A 20,577-nucleotide genomic window follows, 5' to 3' on the forward strand; every position below is an offset into this window, starting at 1 on the left:
TCATGGCTTTGGAATTGTCTCCTTTTTTTTTTTTAAAGATTTTATTATTTACTTATTTGAAAGGCAGAGTTACAGAGAGGAAGAGGCAGAAAGAGAGAGATCTGAAGCCATGAGCCAGAAGCTTCTTCCAGGTCTCCCATGTGGGTGCAGGGGCCCAAGGACCTGGGCTATCTTCTGCTGTGTTCTCAGGCCATAGCAGAGAGCTGGATCGAAACTGGAGTAGCCAGGACTCAAACTGGCGCCCATATTGCACACCGGCACTGCAGGCTGGGGCTTTAACCCATTGCACCACAATGCCAGTCCCTGGAATTCTCTTAATTTTTCACATTTCTACCGATTTTATTCCTGGGTGCTCCTAACTAGATTGTGCTAATAGCACAATAGTAAAATCAGCAGTCAGCTGAAAAGTTCAGTGAGTTTTTGAGTTTGTGCGCTGATATTTGAGATGTGCGTCTGTGTATCAGCAGTCGAGCTGTCACTGCAACTCATTTGTTCACACAACACATAGTTGACACAATTCTTTTATAGGAATGAGAAATTGACATTTGGTACATACAACATTGTTGGTATACAGTTTTAAAGCAAACCCTCTTTGATTTACATAACTTGCCACTTCAAAAAAATGTTTTTATTTTGTTCCAGAATAAGCGTTAGCTGGGATAGATAACTTTGTTAAGTATGTGATGATCTTTAAAATACTTAGGGACATTTGTATGCACTAGGGATGCCAGGGGAACAGTGGTTTGCATTCTTTGGTAATGTGAAGATTTTTTTTTATTGTTAAATACACATGCCTTGATATATATCTTACATTTCAGACTTTGTCAGGGTCTTCGGAACTTGGAAACATCTGTTTTTAGCCCTTTGTTGCCTTCCTCACCTATTCTTTTATTATTGCATAGGCCAACGTAGCACCACACAGTTCCTCCTGCACACATGCACAAGAAAGGAATGGACCCAGAAATACATGTTTTCTTTCTGAGATACTGCCTTGAGCCATTACAGCAAAATTTGTGAATGAGGGTAATTTGGGGTGAATATTGGCTTATTTTTATTCCAAGTAATATTTAGGTTTCAAGGAATAATGAAGAAAGGCAATTATTAAATCACTGCATTCAACTTTAATATATCCAGTTTTCCTTAAGAAAACCTTTATTAGGCCAATTGTTTTCCTCTTGTCCTGCCTCAGGTTTGTAAAGATTAGGATGCTGAGAGAGAGCAGCACCCACAATTGGCTAAGTGAAGGGAGTAACAAAAGAATAGAGATCTTGTCCTTGTAGAAATCGTGAACCATTGCTTATTTTTAGACTGAGCTCCACTTTTGAGTGGTGACAGTTTTTCAACCTGGCTTCGTCTCTTAACCAAATTGCAGCTCAAAACCAGTTGTGAGGCCGGCGCCGCGGCTCACTAGGCTAATCCTCCACCTAGCGGCGCCGGCACACCGGGTTCTAGTCCCGGTTGGGGCGCTGGATTCTGTCCCAGTTGCCCCTCTTCCAGGCCAGCTCTCTGCTATGGCCAGGGAGTGCAGTGGAGGATGGCCCAAGTGCTTGGGCCCTGCACCCCATGGGAGACCAGGAGAAGTACCTGGCTCCTGCCATCGGATCAGCGCGGTGCGCCGGCCACAGCGCACTGGCCACGGCGGCCATTGGAGTGTGAACCAACGGCAAAGGAAGACCTTTCTCTCTGTCTCTCTCTCTCACTGTCCACTCTGCCTGTCAAAAAAAAAAAAAAAAAAAGAAAACCAGTTGTGAACTCCTGTAGTATCCAGTATCTAATATCCAGCTGCTGCTCTCTCTAGTATCTGCCTGATAATTGGCATCGTAAGGAGTATGAGTTGCTGACAGCCTGTAGACACAAAGAACGACTGTGTGGCAACCCAAGTGCTTATGGAAAATCACCTACTTTTTGTCCTTTTCTGGAATATTTGGAAAAGGAAATATTTTGGAAAAGGAAATATTTGGAAAAGGAAAATGAGTTGCATCCTAGAATTTTGCCTGAGGTGCTCAGCATGGTTTTCCCACCATGCTGATTTAGTAGAGGTAGCCGGCAGGTATCAAAATAATGGAAGGTGATGAGAAGAAGGCGGAAGTTGACTGTTAGCAAGTGGGAGCAGTAAGTATGATGGCTGACGCAGGATGCTCACTGGCGTGGAAATTCCTTGTTGGGCTACTGAGCCAGACTTTCTAAGAGCCCAGTCATCCTTCATGCTTCAAATGCACTTTACCTCTTTATCAATTAATAGCCCTAGATAGGCTAATTTTAGATCTAAGAACTTCCAGGCTCCCTTTCATTTTTGTGATCAGAAACTTGGTACATTTTCAGCAAAGGCACAGTCCACAGCTATAGCCCATGAAATCATTGCTGTCCGCTCATCCCAGAGAGAAGCAGACTCAGAGCACTGTAAAATTAAAATGTCGTGTAATACCATCTACCTTCTGTATTTAAAAAAAAAAAAAAGTAGCTTTATGTGTCCATGGTTAGTCATCTATTACTCTCTTCTGTTGCCCTGTGGATATGTTGACATCTTTTAAAAATTTATTTTAGTCTTTAATGGTACAGTGATTAATTTTAAAGTTTCCATATTTGACATTGTTTTTGATCTTTTTACTTTGTTCCCTGCTTTCTGCACTCTCCTCCCTAACCCTCCCTCTTCTTCATCCCATTTTTAATTGTCGGGTTGTTTTGTTTATGTATCCGTGTACGTGTTGTTTATTTTGATTTTCTGTTGGTCTGGTGTTCTCTCCTTTCTTGTCACTCCCACCCTCCTGCCGCTGTAGCCCCACAGGCTGTGGACACTGGCCGAGCAGGTAGGGGACTTTTCTGTTCATCACAGCAGCACCGCCCGCCCTCCCACCTTGCCCACTTCCTGCAGTGGCACAGACTGAAGCCGAGGGCAGAGACGGAGGGTCCGTAGACTCTTGTGATCGGGGGTATGGATGACTCCGAGTAACATCACTGCTCAGGTCTCTGTGACAGATGCCATGTTGCCATTGTACATGATCAGTGACTCCTCTGCCAGCTTGGATTCATCTCCCTTTTACATCATTTTCCACTGATTTTAGTGACCTGTTTTCAGATTTTTTTTAAATTCATTCTTGATGGTTGTGTATTTTGCCTTACTCAAAACATCGAACCAGTCAGCACTAGTCTGTAACACAGACCAAATAGTCTCAGGTAGTTGAGAATGTTCTTTGCATATCACTGTGAGCCCGCACCCGGGAGCTAATTTATATGTGCTGTTCTTTTTCCCTAACTGGGTAATGAACTATCAAAGACCAGGATTACTGTGTAGTGTAGTGTGTTTTAATAAAGTTATCTTTACTTTTATTTTTTCTTCTACTTAACACACCTTTGGTGCAAAATTGGGATTCTCTCTTGAAGAGCTTTAGTGTAGATCTTCCAATAAATTCTACAGGGTTCTGGGTCCGCCCCCCCACCCCCCGAAAATTTGTCAGTTCCATCTATATCCAAACAAGTGTTCTGTTGCTTTCCTAAGATGTGTATGCGAGATGTTGGTTCGGCATGTTGCCTTCATAATGTTACACTGACAGAGCTCACTGGTCGGAAGTTAGCACAGCGCAGTTTTGAAGTGATTTATGGTGCCAGCCTAACATTTCTGGCCCTGTCAGATGACTCAGACGACACAATTGTGCCCGCTCGGCTGGTATGATACCGCCTCCTTGACTTGTGCCCTGGACAAAAATAACTTCCCGAGATGTGGAGAATGAAGACACAAATAGAACGGACAAGAACCAAGTCGTCCTCTTCTCTCTCCTGGTTGAATCTGTCAGCTCATGTCACAAGTCCACTTCAGCATCTTGAGCTCTAAAAATACTCCCTTATGGACGCATGTAGCAAGAATTTCTAGAAGAAGATGCTTCATGCCCTTGACAGCCTGCTTTTGCCATCTAGCCATTCTCTTGGCAGTTTGGCCTTGTTGTATTTGGCAAGAACTTGTGGCATGTTTCTTTGCATTCTTATCTTATATATATATGAGAGATATAGATATAGACATAGATATAGATATAGATATGGCTAGGAGTCAAGCTATATGAACATCGAGTGTTATCCTAATAAGATGTTCCTTTTGGAATTTAGGTTATCAAATAAAGTTGACAGTTAACTTAGAGAGGTACAGTTTTTATGCTTGGGCTTTTTTATTTTATTTTATTTTATTTTTTTCAGTTTAAGAGTTTACCAGAGAAATGTTTGCCAGCTAGCTAGTAGCAAGCACAGACCCCAGTTTGCTTCTACCCACACTGGAGTTAACTGTGCCGTGTTGTTGCTTACAGGGGACCTCAGGACCTGACCCAACCACTGTCTATGTTGATATGAGAGCCCTGCGGCACGACAGGTACAGTATACTGCTTTTTTCCAATTTGTTTGGTTTTGTTACCCAATATACAGGTACCTACCTAGAAGAAGTGTTGATCTGCTCCAAGTATAATTATCTTTTTTTTTTTAAGACTTATTTATTTGAAAGGCAGGGTTGGAGAGACACAGAGAGAGATCTTCCATCTGCTGGTTCACTCACCAAATGGTTGCAAGAGTCAGGGCTGGGCCAGGCCAAAGGCCAAGAGCCTGGAACTCCACCCAGGTCTCCCACATGGTTGGCTGGGGCCCAGGCACTTGGGCTAGCTTCTGCTGCTTTCCCAGGCATATTAGCAAGGAGCTGGATTGGAAGCAGAGCAGCTGGGACTCAACTGGTGCTCATATGGGATGTCAGCATCAAAGTCAGCAGCTTAACCCACTGCACCAAAATGCCAGTCCAGAAGTAGAATTATCTTATGAATAACAGCATGGTGGAGTTTGGCAGAGCTGTTCCAGCTTTGCAAATGGAAACTTTGCTGGGCTGTAGCAGTCCTGTGATCTACATTTCTCTACCTAACATTCTTTTTTCTTTTTAAAGATGTATTGATTTATTTGAAAGTCAGAGTTACACAGAGAGAGGAGAGGCAGAGAGAGAGAGAGAGAAAGAGAGGTCTTCCATCCGATGGTTCACTCCCCAGACAGCTGCAATGGCTGAAGCTTTGCTGATCCGAAGCCAGGAGCCAGGAGCTTCTTCCAGGTCTCCCATGTGGGTGCAGGGACCCAAGGACTTGAGCCATCCTCCACTGCTCTCCCGGGCCATAGCAAAGAGCTGGATAGGAAGTGGAGCAGCCGGGTCTCAAACCGGTGCCCATATGGGATGCCGGCGCTTCAGGCCAGGGTGTTAACCCACTGTACCACAGCGCTGGCCCCTCCCTACCTAACATTCTAACCAGGGGTGGGACACCTGTCTTCTACCAAGAGCTGTTTGGACATTTATAGCATCATTCACAGGCCGTACAAAATTACCAACTTAAAAATCAGTCCACTATAGATTTATTCAAATCTGAGTCCTGCCTGCAGTTGCCTTGGCGGGTCCAGACCAAATGATGTCATGGGTCTTGTATGGCCCACTGACCAGATGTTCCCCAGCCATCTAACCATAAAGCAGGAATAGTGAGTCAGACGCCATTTTGCACCTCAAGAAATAACATTCTCAGGCAGACCACACCACTGCCTGCAGTGCCGACATGAGTCCTGGCTGTTCCACTTCCAGTCCAGCTCCTGGAAAGGCAGAGGAAGATGGCCCAAGTACTTGGGCCCTGCCATCCATGTGGAAGACAAAATGGATCCAAGATCCTAGCTTCAGCCTGGTCCAACACCAGCCATTGTAGCCACCTGGAGAGTAAACCAGTGAATGGAATATTTCCACCTCTCTCTGTCTCTCTCTAACTCGGCCTTTCATTTAAATAAATCTTAAAAAAATAAAAATAACAACCTCTCCGCATTTCTTTACGTGAACTAAAATTTTATGTGAATGACTTTACGGGGAATTTTAAAGGTAGCAGTGAAGTTACCTGTTCTGTGTGGCTTCCTCAGGAGCCCTGAGCAAGGGTGAACAGTGGTGAGTGTGAGGATGTCTCAGGACAGGAAGGGCTGAAGGTGGGGTGAGCTGAGAAGGGGTTTCTGGCCCAACAAGGAAGACCTAATGAGATGCCCAAGAAGGAACAAAGAGTTATCATTTTTACTAACTTTGCCTATTTGCAATAGGTCATTTTTTTTTTCGGTGATTACGCAGATGCCCTTCCATTGCTGTTTACGTGTCACACATACCCTGACGTTGGCGTCTTCTTTCCTAAATTATTAGGTTTTCAGTGCTGTGCCAGGTACTGTGCTACTTCCTCTGTATTTTTCCATTCACTCCTCTATTGCCACATGTCACTGTGTAAACATAAGAGCAAACAGAGTGAGAGTGGCCATGTGGTTAGTAGGTGGGAGATGTGGAGGCCCCAGCCCCGAATGATGGAATATGCTGTTCAGTGGTAGGACCTGAAACTTTCCCTGCTTGTGAGTGTGTTGGGGTGGACGGTGGAGGCCAAGGAGGAACCTGGGATCTGCCAGCCAGCCTGGGCAGTCACCACTCACCCACCAGAAGTTCTCATCCGGATACTCGTGCTGCCCCGCCTCGGGCCCATCTGACAGTGTCTTGGAGGTGGTCCTGCTGGCATGTAACTGGTAGAGACCAAGGATTCCGCTAGGCATCCTGCAGTGTGTGGGACAGCAAATGATCAAAATGCCAGTAATGCCAAAAAGGAAGCCAGGCGGAGGCCTAACCTTGCCACGCTTGTGGGTTGCCTGCCTGCCAGCTCTTGAGTTAGTCTCTACTGTTCAAGATAGCTACTGTCGGACAGTACAGAATCACAGAGCCCCTCATGAGATGGCTGGCGGCCAAAGAGGAGGACTGCCCCTGAGATTACCAGCTACAGGGTCCCAAAGTCCCGTCTGGAACATCTTCAGAATTCAGAAACTTAGTTATAGAGAGATGCAAAGGAACTTACTTTGGACCATGCCATTTTCCAACTAATAACGTATGGGCATGAAAAGAGTACTTGTTTTTTGAGTAGCATTCATGCAGTCCTGTCTGTGGCCTGGCCTTCCAGATACGCGACAGGTAAATATGCTAAGGCAGCAAGGATAACAGCTGCTGGCCTTGGAGACATAACACCTCTTCTTGTGTTATGAGTACCTGGAAATGAGAGAAGCTTATGACCTACCACTTTGACAGTCCTCAGGGTAGAAACTCTGCCTGTTGAGAAAATGTCTGGTTTAGAAAGAGTGAAATGACACTGAAGCCAGTCTAGTGCATGATAATAAAGCTAAAAGTTCAGCAGTCAGTTCAATATCATGTGCCAGAAAGAATGGGAGGCCCAAGCCCTGGGATAGGCCTCCTGTGTGAGTCACCATTTCTTCGCCCTTGACCAAGTCAATAATCTTTCCAGGTGACAGTTTTATCCTAATTCCTAAGATAATTTATAAGAATACTTTCCCCCTGACTAGGCTACTAGCTCATTATTTAAAAAAGAATACCCAAAATGGAAGTGGAAGTGCTTTGTGAACTAGAAACAGCTATGCATTTGTGTACTGTTACACATAAGTGTCAGGAATTCCATTGATCACGAAAATTAACATACTGTTAACTCTTTTTCAAGTGATCAGAGAAGCTCTTCCGGCCACCACCATCCAGGCCACACACCCCGTACCTTGTTCTCTTATTTGTCCTTTGGCTTCATCACGGCGAGGTCTCCCCAGGCTCAAATTCTCAGCTCTCTCCTCTGTCAGAGGAGAGCTTGTCAGGCAACAGAGTGTCTTTGCAAGACTTCCACTGTCGTTCTCCTCTTTGGGGTCTAACTTAGGAAAATGAGGAGCAGAGCTCCACTCTGGGTCTTTAGCAACAATCTTCCCATCCAGGTTCTGCTGGGAGCCCTTCCCAGAGAGCGCACTCCCTGGTCTGCAGCCAGGAGACAGCACCTGCTCCACCTCCTCTGCTGCCATGCGGTCCACTGTGCCCACCTCTCCCCAGTGCCCCCACACTAGGAGATGCTGCTTTCCTGGCCACGCTCCTGGGCTCACTCTCACTTTTTCACTGCCTTTCACATCCATCCCACAAGGATGCGTGGTTACAGACCCAGCCAGAAAGGTCGTGGAGGAGGAGGCGTGCCACCCCAACAGAGGGGAGGCAGCTGCTGATCCATGGCTAGCAACTTGCAGGCAGTGAAACAGAATCGCTGCTGAAAACGTTGACCCTGTTTCTTTCTTGTTTCTATTCCTATAAAAGTGAGGTGATTGTTTTCTCACTAGAAATATATCAGAGTCTAGCATAAGGATTAATTACTTTTCCTATTGCTTGAATGACTTATTCACACAGGAGCCCCAAGGCACCTGCCCAGCTCTCACTCAATTATCCTGGTGAAGGCTAACTTATCAGTCAGTGTATACTTGTCGCTCCCCCTCTTCGTGGAGGAGCAACACTGAACCCTGCGCTGTTCTTTCGTCTGCTCGGCCTTCCCCGGGTTTGCTGCTGGTTCTTCCCGGGTTGGCTACTATCCCTTCCACCTCCGTGGAAGGGCAGTTCCCCCTGGCCGCATTCCCCACTTCCGCAGGGGAGCGGCACACCGCCGGCCGGTTCTCTCGGGGGCTGCACGGGTTCCCTTAGATGTTCCCCATAGATGTTCCTGGTGCATGCCGTTTCTCTCCTCCTTTATAGTCCTCCTCCGCCAATCCCAACTCGGCTGCCCACACGCCGAGTACGCTGCTCTCCAATCAGGAGCAAGTCCTACAGTTTATTAGTTGAACTGGAGGCAGCTGCGCGGAAGCTGTTCTCTCCCAGCGCCATATTGTGGGAGAGCAGATGCATAGAATAAGTCTTAATTCGAGTAACTTAGTCTAGTCCGGATTGCTCCCCACAATACTTCTTCCTCAAGGAGCAGAGAGGAAATGTGCCTGTGTGTGTGCATGTGTGTGCTCACAGGAGAGACACATGACAGAGGACAGCAGCACAATGGAAGCAGCGAGCAGATGGGTTCATTGACCTTTCCTGCTTGGTCTTCTGCCTTGGTTTGTTTTTTGTTTTTGTTTTTGTTTTGCAAAGTATTAAGGTTTTACTGGGGATAGGGCATCCATCAGAATGGAAGGGACAGAGAGAGTGCTCAGTCACTCAGATTGGGAGAAAGCAAGGTTACATCATTTTTAATACCAGGGTGATTCCTGAAATTGCATTGTTTGAGACCTGGTGATCTGCATTTGTAGCAGGTGGCCCTGGGGAACATTTCTGCATAGCATCATCAGAACACTCATTTTCCCACAATCCCAGGATAGATTGAGGTCCCACAAGCTAAGGGAAAAAATGAGGAAATTATTTTGAGAAAACTTGAAAATGACTCTATTCAGTTTTATACTGGTCTTTATGTTTACCTCGAATTCATAGTCTGTTAGTCATATCCAATTTGATCTTTCCGTATGCACTTGAATTTTTCAAAGTGCCTAGGAAAGAAAATAAAGCATCTCTGCATTGTTTTAAGATATATTTATTTGAAAGGCAGAGTGACAGAGAGGGAGGGAAAAATAGAAAGAAATATTCCATCTGCTGGTTCATTCTCCGCCCCCTCTACCACACCCCACCCCCTGCAAATGGCAACAGTGGCCTAGATTGTGCCCTCCTGAGGCTAGCAGCCGGGAACTCTATGGATTTCCCACAAAGCAGTGATCCCAAGTACTTGGGCCATCACCTACTGTGTTTGTAAAGAACTGGATTGGAAGTAGAGCAACCAGGACCTGAACCTGATATGGGATGCCAGCATTGCAAGCAGTAATTTAACCCACTGTGCCCAATACTAGCCCACTTTTTGCATTTAAAGAAATAGTTTTAGGGGCTGGTATTGTGGTGTAGGGCTTAAGCCTCCACCTGCAGCACCAGCATCCCATGTGGGCACAAGTTCGAGTCCCTGCTATACTTCCATTGCAGCTCTCTGCTATGGCCAGGGAAAGCAGCAGAAGTGGCCCAGGTGCTTGGGCCTTGCACCCATGTGGGAGACCCAGAAGAAACTCCTGGCTTCAGTCTGGCCCAGCTCCCGCTGTTGTGGTTGTGGCCATTTGGGAAGTGGAACTAGAGGATGGAAGATCTGTGTGTGTGTCTGTGTCTGTGTCTGTGTCTGTCTTTCCCTCTGTCTCTGTAACTCTGCCTTTCAAATAGAGTAAATAAATGTTTAAAAAAAAAAAAAAACAAAGACTTTTAGCAATTTGTCACACAATGTTAGTGTAAAAGCTTAGAATGAAAACTACTTGGCCTCCTCAGTGCTTACAACCTGAAGTTGTGGTTAAAGGGTATTATTAGAAAAAACGTGGATACTAAATTTCTGGTCAGTGGGTGGCAAAGTATCAAGATCCAAAGAGAAGTGAGCATAGAACAAACCCTGTCAATAGATTTGTGATTTAATCAGCAATAGAACAGGGTGGACAGAATGGAGATGAAGACGACGCAACTAGCCAGGAGACCACTACTAGGTCAGCTCCTGGTGTGTGTGTGTGTTACATATTCATATGTGAGTTTATGCACATTTGTGTATGTGTGTTGTGTATGTGCATGAGTCTGAGGGTTTGTGCATGTCCTTATGTTGCCTTTAAGTGTGCCATTTTGTCTATGTGCATACATATTTAAGAGTTGCATGTATGTTGTGAGAGTGCACATGAACATGTGTGTTAAATGTGTATACAAGTATGCACATGCATATGGGCATCTGTGTTCCATGTGTTGCAAGTGTTTGCACGGTAGGTGTTATATAAGCTGCTTATGTATTGAGAATGTGTGCTCATGTCTGCTTTTGTGTACAGGAGTGAATTTGCACATATGTACTCATTTTGTGTGCACTCTGCATGTGAGAGTTTGCACACATGTGGGATGTCGCTCCCCCTCTTCATGGAGGAACGACACTAAGCCCTGCCTAGGCTTCATATCCGAGTCACGGCACCATTATGTCGCTCCCCGTCTTCATGGGGGAACGACACAGGACCCTGCGCTGTTCTTTTGTCTGCTCGGCCCTCCCCGGGTTTGCTGCTGGTTCTTCCCGGGTTGGCTACTATCCCTTCCACCTCCGTGGAAGGGCAGTTCCCCCTGGCCGCATTCCCCACTTCCGCAGGGGAGCGGCACACCGCCGGCCGGGTCTCTCGGGGGCTGCACGGGTTCCCTTAGATGTTCCCCATAGATGTTCCAGGTGCGTGCCGTCTCTCTCCTCCTTTATAGTCCTCTTCCGCCAATCCCAACTCGGCTGAGTACGCTGCTCTCCAATCAGGAGCAAGTCCTACAGTTAATTGGTTGAACTGGAGGCAGCTGTGCGGAAGCCGTTTACTTCTCTCCCAGCGCCATATTGTGGGAGAGCAGATGCATAGAATAAGTCTTAATTCGAGCAACAGTCTAGTCCGGATTGCTCCCCACAGATCCCCCTTTCTTTTTATTTTTTAGCGTTGATACGCGCCTGTCTTCGGTGTCCCGCGGCACACACTCTGCTCTACTTGCTAGCGTTGCCACAGGCTCTTACAAGTCCTATCAATCAGGAAAACCGAATCCGGGTCCTCTCTTCGCCATTGTGAGGAGGTTTTTAGGCGCTGATGCGTGCCTGTGTTCGGTGCCCTGCAGCGCATGCTCTGCTCTGCTAGAACTGCCTGCAGGTGTTTACAAAACCTATCAGGCAAACCGAATCCAAGCCTTCTCATTGCCGTATTGTGGGGGAGACTTATTAGTGTTGGTTCGTGCCTATCTTCGGTGACCTGCAGCTCATACTCTGGTCGAGCTTTGCTGGCGCTTACCGCCTTAATTCAGGCAGACCGAATCCAAGCTTAATATTGTTGCATTGTGGGGAAGCTTTACTGATGTTAATTCGTGCCTGTCTTCGGTGACCTGCGGCTAGCCACCCAGGTACTCATCGCCTCACTAATCGGGCAGACCGAATCCAAGCCTTCTAATTGGCATGTTGAGGGGAGGCCTCATTTTTCTCTATTTCTCTATCTCCGGGCATTTCTATTTCTCCCATTTCACTTCTATCTTCCAGCATTCCCATTTCTCTTTTACTTCACTTCCAAACTTCTGTTTCTCTTATCCCTGCGGCTTTCCGGCACCTCGCCCCGCCGGCGGGTTCCCGGCTCTGCGCCGCTTCAGCCCGCGCGCCTCTCTGCGCGGCTTCCCGGCTTTGCGCGGTCCGCGGTCTCCACGCTTAACCCTTTCGCGTCTGAACCACGGCCTACGCCAGCGTTCCCTATCTATTCACGCCCCGTGCTCTCTCTGCACGCGGCGGCTTCCGCGAGTAACACAGCGTAGCTTGCGTCTCCACCACTAGCATTCAATCCAAGTTCCCCGGGCTAGCCTGGCGAATTCAACCCAGCGTACGTCTCCGCCCCACGATCTGGCTTCCCGTCCTTTGCTCCCCGGGCTAATCAGACGGATCCCAATCTGGCTTGCGTCTCAGCTTCTGGTTTCAACTTTTCGCCCCCTATTCCCGGGCTAACTTGAGAACCCCAAAGTGGCTTTCGTCTCCGCCTCGGCCTGCCCCCCGCGGCTTCAATTTCCCTAACATTTTTCTCTACCCGGTATGTTTCCCCAAGCTTTCCTCCAACGATATTCCTCCCTCATTTCTCCTGGCCTCTCCCCACAGTCCGCGTCCGAATCTGTTTGTTCTAGCTTTCACTTTCGCTTTCGACCTTAGAGATTTCTCCCAGCTTCCCCCCGTAGTCCGAATCCGAGTCTATGCCTAGGCTTTCAATAGCTTCTTCCGGCTCCTTTTTCGTCCGGCTTTTCCCTAGGCTGTTTGCTAGTCTCTCTCTCCGGTAATTTCCCAGTTCTTCCCGTTTCTTCCCTCCTAAGTTTCCTATCCGAGTCAGGTTTCCTATCCGAACTAGGTTTCCTATCCGAGTCACGGCACCATTATGTCGCTCCCCCTCTTCATGGAGGAACGACACTAAGCCCTGCCTAGGCTTCATATCCGAGTCACGGCACCATTATGTCGCTCCCCGTCTTCATGGGGGAACGACACAGGACCCTGCGCTGTTCTTTTGTCTGCTCGGCCCTCCCCGGGTTTGCTGCTGGTTCTTCCCGGGTTGGCTACTATCCCTTCCACCTCCGTGGAAGGGCAGTTCCCCCTGGCCGCATTCCCCACTTCCGCAGGGGAGCGGCACACCGCCGGCCGGGTCTCTCGGGGGCTGCACGGGTTCCCTTAGATGTTCCCCATAGATGTTCCAGGTGCGTGCCGTCTCTCTCCTCCTTTATAGTCCTCTTCCGCCAATCCCAACTCGGCTGAGTACGCTGCTCTCCAATCAGGAGCAAGTCCTACAGTTAATTGGTTGAACTGGAGGCAGCTGTGCGGAAGCCGTTTACTTCTCTCCCAGCGCCATATTGTGGGAGAGCAGATGCATAGAATAAGTCTTAATTCGAGCAACAGTCTAGTCCGGATTGCTCCCCACAGTGGGATATATGTTGTAATTTTGTGTGTATGTGTGTGTACCATGTGAGTGGTATGAGTGAGGGTTTTCAAATGTATATATGCATGAATGTGTGAGTTTGTGTAAATGCGAGTGTACTGCTAGTATTGCACGTTATGTTGTGTGTGTGCACTTGTGTGCACATGCAGATGTGAGTTTGTGCCAGGCTTTTGTAATGCATGTGTGTGGCAGTACATGTGTGTGTAAGTGCACATGAAAAGGACCCCTGGGAGAGTGCAAGGGTTCTGCAGCTGCGCTTGGTCGGCTCAGCATGGGCCGAGGTCTTAGAAGACAGGCAGCTGCGCCTTCAGGGGAGCTCATGCCTCTTCACTGAATGCTTCTGTCCCAGCCTCTAATTCTGTCCCGCACAGTCCCCGGGTTACTGTCCCAGCAAGTTCGCACAGCTGGTCTCGGTGCTCTGTATTGTGTAGGAGCCTCCACCTGACTCCCTGCGTCCCTTATGGACCCGAGCTGAGCCTCAGGCAGTCTCTCTGACTATGATAAGTCTAACAGGTGCTGTGAGGTTAGGTGAGGCTTAAGACCCAGTTCCTGGGCTCAGTTCTCCCACTTTCTGACTGTGTGAATCTGCACATGTTGCTCTCTTCATGCTTAACTTTGCCTGCCTGTAAAATGATCACAAGAGTGCCTAATCATAGAGCTGTCACAGGACTCCCAGTCAAATCCATATTAAATACTTAGGATGATAGTGACAAATTTTAAGTCCCAGTATGTGTTCATTGTATAATTATGCATTTCTATACACCTAAATTGCATGTGTATACTTACACATAGTCATTCCCTGGTGTCTGTAGGGGGTGGGTTCCAGGATCCCCAGGTCCCTTATATCAAATTTGCATATAACCTACACACTTACTGTAGATAATCTGTTGATTGCTTATTACACAAAATATCATTGTGCTGTGTAAATAGTTGCCACACTGTTGTTTAGGGCATAATGATTTTGATCTTTTAAATTTATTTTTTTAGATTTATTTATTTATTTGAAAGTCAGAGTTACACAGAGATAGGAGAGGCACAGAGAGAGAGAGGTCTTCCATCTGCTGGTTCACTCCCCAAATGGCCACAATGGCTGGAGCTGGGCTAGACTGAAGCCAGGAGCCAGGAGCTTTTTCTAGGTCTCCAACATGTTTGCAGGGGCCCAAACACTTGGGCCATCTTATGTGGCTTTGGCAGGCACATCCACAGGGAAGTGGTTTGAAAGTGGAGCAGCCGGGACTCGAACTGGTGCCCACATGGGATGCCAGCATCATAGTCCTGGTCCCAGAATAATGCTTTTAAAAGTCTGTACGCGTTCAGCACAGATGTAATTTTTTTCAAATATATTTGTTTGCTTGGTTGACTCTGCGCATGTGGGGCCCTTGGATTTAGAGGACTGTTTACTTTTTCTTCTTTTTTATTAGTATGTGTTTTCCTCCTTTATTTCTGTTCTTTCTTCCGACATGAACACAATCTTTTAATTCACTGTTTAGCCCTACTTACTAGTTAGCATGTAATGAGAGGATCAAGAATGTCATATGCTTTTTGTGATTTCCTTAAATAGTGCTTAATGAAGTATACTTGGAAATCAAACCACACTACCAAGAGAGGAAACTGAACAAAAAAGAATTTGCATTATACTTAATGTTTCTTGTATTGTTATTGGGACTCTCCAGACAGGCCAAAACCTTCCATGGAGATGAGTTCCCAGTCCTTGGTTTGGCTTCCATCTTCCATTAGTGCCTGATAAAAATACATACTAGTTCTTGGGTTCCTTCCCTTTAAAAATCACTTGGGCTGGGTGCATGCGAAAGAAGAAAGCTACAGCTGGAGAACCGTGGCACACCCAGAGCAGATGGGTACGTGGCTGAGCCCGCCTTCCGAGGAGACCCCTGCCTTGTTCCCACAAGTGGGCTCCGCAGCCCAGACCCTATGTCAGAGAACCTAGGAGGTGGAAGAGGCGGGCTTTTTGCTGTAATGTTTTTCTCTTTGCTTTATAAAATTCTATCCAGTAGCCCTTAGAACTGTGCACCTGCTTGAAGCCCATTGATGCTTTTGCTCTTTAAATCTCATTCTCCCTTCATGTCCTCTAACACACTGTCCTATCCGTGTGACCCTAAGGGTTTCAGGGCCTCAGTTTGTCTCTTAGATACATCTGAGAATTACAGAAACAGACATCCAGCCCCTGCCCTCTGTAGGAATCCCCCTGCAGTCACGGGGATGTGTAACAGATGTCACAGAGTGGTGGCACACCTCAGCCTCACTTGACTTTATTCGCAGGTGCACACTGAAGTCATGCATCATATCACCTGTTTCCTCCCTGTCATTTCATGGAATGGCAAGTTAAAGAATAAAAGAGGGGGCGTCTCAATATTTTTATGCGTCACTGTGTTTCGTAATTGTGTGCTGCCATTTTCTGCTATAAGGACCAAAGAATGAACAGGCTGAGAATCAAAATGCAGAGGATTGTAAATAAATTTGCCTTTGAGGCCTTAGGGATGCACAAGAAGCAGCCAACAGTTTATCCTACTCTTTGCCCCTGAGAAATGAATGGGCCTGTTGTTTGGATCTCAGGTGACACGGATTAGGGTGAACACTGAGAAATCTACAAAGTCCTAAAGCCTGGATCGAACCTGGCCATGTGGGTCCTAGATGAAGACAGGACGAAGAGAGGACTCCTCACGGGGTGTCCTCTACATACCTGTTAGTGGTGTGTCCTCACAGGAAGGGGAGAGGAGAGAGAGGGACTGAGAGGAGAGTCCGGATTTGGAGAGGGAGAAGAGGAGAAGAATATGTTATATTTGTAATTTCACAAGCAAAAAGGCGCAGAGTGTGCGTTTGCGACACCATTTGTACAATGCTGTTACGCTAGACAAAAGTACTGTGTCTCACTACTCATTTGTAGGGCGATTGGTCCCTTTTTTATTTCCTTTAGTTTGTATTTAATTGATTTGAAAGAGAGAGATTTCCTCTTTTCCAGTCCACTCCTCAAATGTCTGCTCCAGCCAGGACTGGGCCAGGCTGAAACTGGGGACCAGGAACTCCATCCGGGTCTTCCATGTGAGTGATGTGAGTGGCAGGGACCCGAGCACTGGAGCTGTTCATTACCTCCTGCAGCCCAGGAAGAACATTAATTTCCTCTTCCTTTTTGGGGATTTTTAAAAATGGTTGTTCAAGCCGGCGCCGCGGCTCACTAGGCTAATCCTCCACCTAGTGGCGCCGGCACACCGGGTTCTAGTCCCGGTTGGGGCGCCGGATTCTGTCCCGGTTGCCCCTCTTCCAGGCCAGCTCTCTGCTGTGGCCCGGGAGTGCAGTGGAGGATGGCCCAGGTGCTTGGGCCCTGCACCCCATGGGAGACCAGGAGAAGCACCTGGCTCCTGCCATCGGATCAGCGCGGTGCGCCGGCTGCAGCACGCCGGCCGCAGTGGCCATTGGAGGGTGAACCAACGGCAAAGGAAGACCTTTCTCTCTCTCTCTCTCACTGTCCACTCTGCCTGTCAAAAAAAAAAAAAAAAAAAAATGGTTGTTCAGGTGGTAGTAATATAATGGTATGTTTTCATTGCTTCAGGTTATTTTTGGAAAAAACTCGAAGTTAATGAAAAGTTCTGGCTGTTTTTGTAGCAGCACATCCCTAACCACCAACCGTGGCAAGCTGTTGGCAGCTCAGTCGGACACGAGGGGATGGTTCTGGGTCCTGGCCGTTCCTCTCGCCTGTGTGACGCCACGTGGCCAGCACTGACAACAGTACTGGTCCAGTCCCACTAGTTGTTGAGATGGAAGGTACACAGGATGTTCACCTTTCAGGTCGTGAGTGAGTGACTGTCGGGGACCTGCGGTGCTGACGGCAGTGTGGGTGGGCAGCATGCGAGCTCCCTGTGCCCTCCCTTGCCCACCTGCCCCATGGTGCTCCCCACATTCTGTGTGTGTGACTTCCCGTGGCTCCATGTTGGATAATTCTGAAGTGAGCATATCATTATAATGGGCAGCTGGATCGTGTGTCAGCACTCTGGTGGTGGTGTTCACCTGTTAGTAAGTCTACAGAGCCAGTATTAGGGATGCCTGCTCCTCCGGTGGCCATGCGGGGGACCAGCCAACAGCAGGGTCTCAGGGACATGGCAGATGTGCTCATCCCCCTTTTCACAGTCTCAGACATGACAGTTTGCCCCACTAACGAGACACTGGGAGGAAGAAGCCCCTGTAGCTTCACAGGTTCACATGGGATGTGGGTGGAGGACCATAGAATGTGGCTCTGCTCAGACAATTTATGACAAAACCCTGCGTGTGAGCAGCACTTTCCCACCCAGTCCTGGAAGGACAGGTGGTGAGTGTAGGAAGCTTCCATGAGGAATGCATTCTTTCGAGAAAGACCTGGTAAAATATCTGAGTCGCTCCCACCCTCAGCTTGCTCTGACAGCTCCTCAGGGCTGCAGCCTAAAGACTCAGCACATCCAATGAAGCCAGGTGCTAAATTCGAGTCTGTTCGACAGTAGTCGAGGACAGAGCATGAGGTTTTGTAATTCATGGCCAGTCTCCTTCCTGTCAACTTCCTGTGTATCTTCTTTGCTAGTAGAAGGGTAAACTTCCAGCCCACTAAACAGCCCAGGTTTTAAACGAAGCAGAGCATTTTCCCCAAAGTCTGGATTTGTTTCTGAGTCGATGAAGAACATGGAAGGCTACAGGCCAGACTGGAAGACTTCCTGTAGACACTGAGACAGGGAGCTTGTGGTCTCCATGGGAGAAGCGTGTGTACTGCTGAAGGCCACACGTGGTGTAAAGGAGGTTTGTGCCCCGGGAAGGAGCGGAGCATGCATCTCCCTGGAGCTGATTCAAGCAGTGCTGAAGCACATTGGAGAGAAGGGCAGGAAATTCCAGTTCCTGAGCTGATCGAATGGCTCCTGAACTGTCTGAAACAGACCCCTCAGCATTACCTCAGTGGCAGGTGCCCACCATGAAAGGGGGTTTCTTAGACTGCCACCTTGGCCCAGTCACCTGGGAAGACTTCTGCTGCTTGGCTCAGTGTTACTCGGCCGTTCAATACATGCTTCCTGCAGGATAGAGCTGGCCTTGCTGGAGAGGGAAGCCACGTTTGTCTTTGGGGCCTGTACTCTTCCCTCCTTCGTGGAGCCTCTCCCACCACTCACTCTGGCTCCTGGAGATCACAGGCGGGGCCCTGCCTGCCCACCCTCCAGCCGGTGGGCCTCTTTCTGGTCCAGTCACTAGCTTTGGTTTTGACTTTCAGCATCTAGATCAAGTTGAGCAAGTGACAGTAACAGATGTATAGCCATGGGCAAAGCTCTTCATGTTCATAGCTTGTCGAGTTTGCAGAGGAAATCAGTGTGCTGCCCCCCAGCTGGAGAGAGCAGAGCTGAGCACAGCGTGGTCCTGGGTGTGAACTCGGAGCCCACAGTCACGGTGTAAGGTACTTCTGTTCACAGTGGTGACAGATTACCCTGTGTCCAGTTATTTCTATGAGTTCTTCATATATTAAGGAAATCTGCCCTTTGATAGGCATGTTTCAAATACATCCCTCAGTTCTTTGGGGAGCTACTTGGGTATCTTTTGTCCTTACATAAGGGGTACTTTTTGTTCTTTTTGGCTTGTGGATCTTTTTGTTCTTCATGTAAATGGATGAATTTTTTAAAGAGTTATTTATTTGAAAGAATTACTCAGAGAGAGAAATAGAGAGAGAGAGAGAGAGATCTTCCATCAGCTGGTTCACTCTACAAATGGCCACAATGGCTGGAGCTAGGCCAGACCGAAGGCAGGAGGAAGGAGCTTCTTCAGGGTGCAGGGGCCCAAGCACTTGGGCATTCCTCCGCTGCTTTCCTAGGCACATTAGCAAGAAGCTGATTCAGAAGTGGAGCAGGGTGGCCGGCGCTGTGGTGTAGTGGGTAAAAGCCACCGCCTGCAGTTCTGACATCCTATATGGGCGCCAGCTTGAGACACCCAGCTGCTCCACTTCTGATCCAGCTCTCTGCTATGGCTTGGGAAAACTGTAGAAAATGGCCCAAGTCATTGGGCTTCTGCACCTGCATGGGAGACCAGGAAGAAGCTCCTGGCTCCTGGCTTCGGATCAGCACAGCTCCAGCTGTTGTGGCCAATTGGGGAGTGAACCAGTGGATGGAAGACCTCTCTCTTTCTCTGCCTCTCCTCTATCTGTGTAACTCTGACTTTCAAATAAATAAATAAATTTTTTAAAAAAGAGAGAGAAGTGGAGCAGGGGGCGGCACTGTGGCACAGCAGGTTAAAGCCCTGGTCCGTAGCACCAGCATCCCATGTGGGTGCCGGTTCGAGTCCCGGCTGCTCCACTTCTGATCCAGCTCTCTGCTTTGGCCTGGGAGAGCAGTAGAAGATGGCCCAAGTGCTCGGGACTCTGCACCCATGTGGGAGACCAAAAAGAAGCTCCTGGCTCCTGGCTTCTGATCAGCCAAGCTCTGGCCATTGCGGTCATCTGGGGAGTGAACCAGTGAATGGAAGACCTCTCTCTCTGGCTCTGCCTCTCTCTGTAACTCTGTCTTTCAAATAAATAAAATAAATCTTTTTTTAAAAAAGAACAAGAAGAAGTGGAGTAGCCAGAACTCGAACCAACATCCATATGGGATGCCTACACTTCAGATTACGGCTTAAACTGCTACACCACAGCACCGACCCTAAATGAAGGAATGTTTATACAGCCTTTGCCAACAGAATTGTAGGCTTTTTCCCTCAAGATGAGCCATCTCAGATCAGACTCTGAGATGAGACCACCATCTCTCTTCCTGTCTGGAGCTGAAGCAGGCAGGGGCCTTGGCCAGCAAGCACATGGCCAGGAGCACCTTACCTGTCCTGTTTCCTCCCTGCTCCTGTAGTGCTGGGTACCCATTAAGACAGAGACCTGCAGGGACCAGAGAGAAGGAAAAATCTGCCACCCAGTCTGGGGAAGCTTGCCCATCCTTTTCTTATCTCAATTACCCTAGCTTCATAAATGACCGCAGGTTGCCCTATTTGAAGCCAGCTCAGTAATGGTTCAGCTGCCAGATGCATCTGGCTCCATGTCCCACAGGGGCCACTCATGATAGGAAATAGAAGTTGACTGTGGAGTGACAGTAGAATGGAGAAGAGGTGCCTAAAACAACCTGGCTTGTGGCGAACAGATTTGCCCCTGGGCCTGGACTTCACAGGACTCGGGGCCTCAGGGTGCTGAGACCAGGCGGTCCCAACCCTCTCTCATTCTTTCCCCTCTGCCTCCCTCTTCTTGAGATTCCCCTC

The 20,577-nt window shown here is 48.0% G+C and overlaps 1 protein-coding gene across 4 annotated transcripts in view; it reads left to right on the plus strand.

Moving 5' to 3' along the window:
- DIP2C (DIP2 acetate--CoA ligase C (putative)) overlaps positions 1 to 20,577 on the plus strand; it is a 488,945-nt gene that overhangs the window by 453,720 nt on the left and 14,648 nt on the right. For 2 of the 4 annotated variants that reach the window (XM_008249365.5, XM_089311833.1), the window contains 2 exons: positions 2,778 to 2,807; positions 4,293 to 4,354. In XM_008249365.5, the coding sequence (XP_008247587.1) occupies positions 2,778 to 2,807; positions 4,293 to 4,354 (92 nt within the window). The remainder of the gene's footprint in view (positions 1 to 2,777; positions 2,808 to 4,292; positions 4,355 to 20,577) is intronic. The other 2 variants (XM_008249366.5, XM_008249368.5) reach the window with 1 other exon arrangement.

Source organism: Oryctolagus cuniculus, chromosome 13 (assembly GCF_051225735.1).
Source record: "Oryctolagus cuniculus isolate XC-2025 breed Fujian yellow rabbit chromosome 13, ASM5122573v1, whole genome shotgun sequence".
Lineage (NCBI taxonomy): Eukaryota > Metazoa > Chordata > Mammalia > Lagomorpha > Leporidae > Oryctolagus > Oryctolagus cuniculus.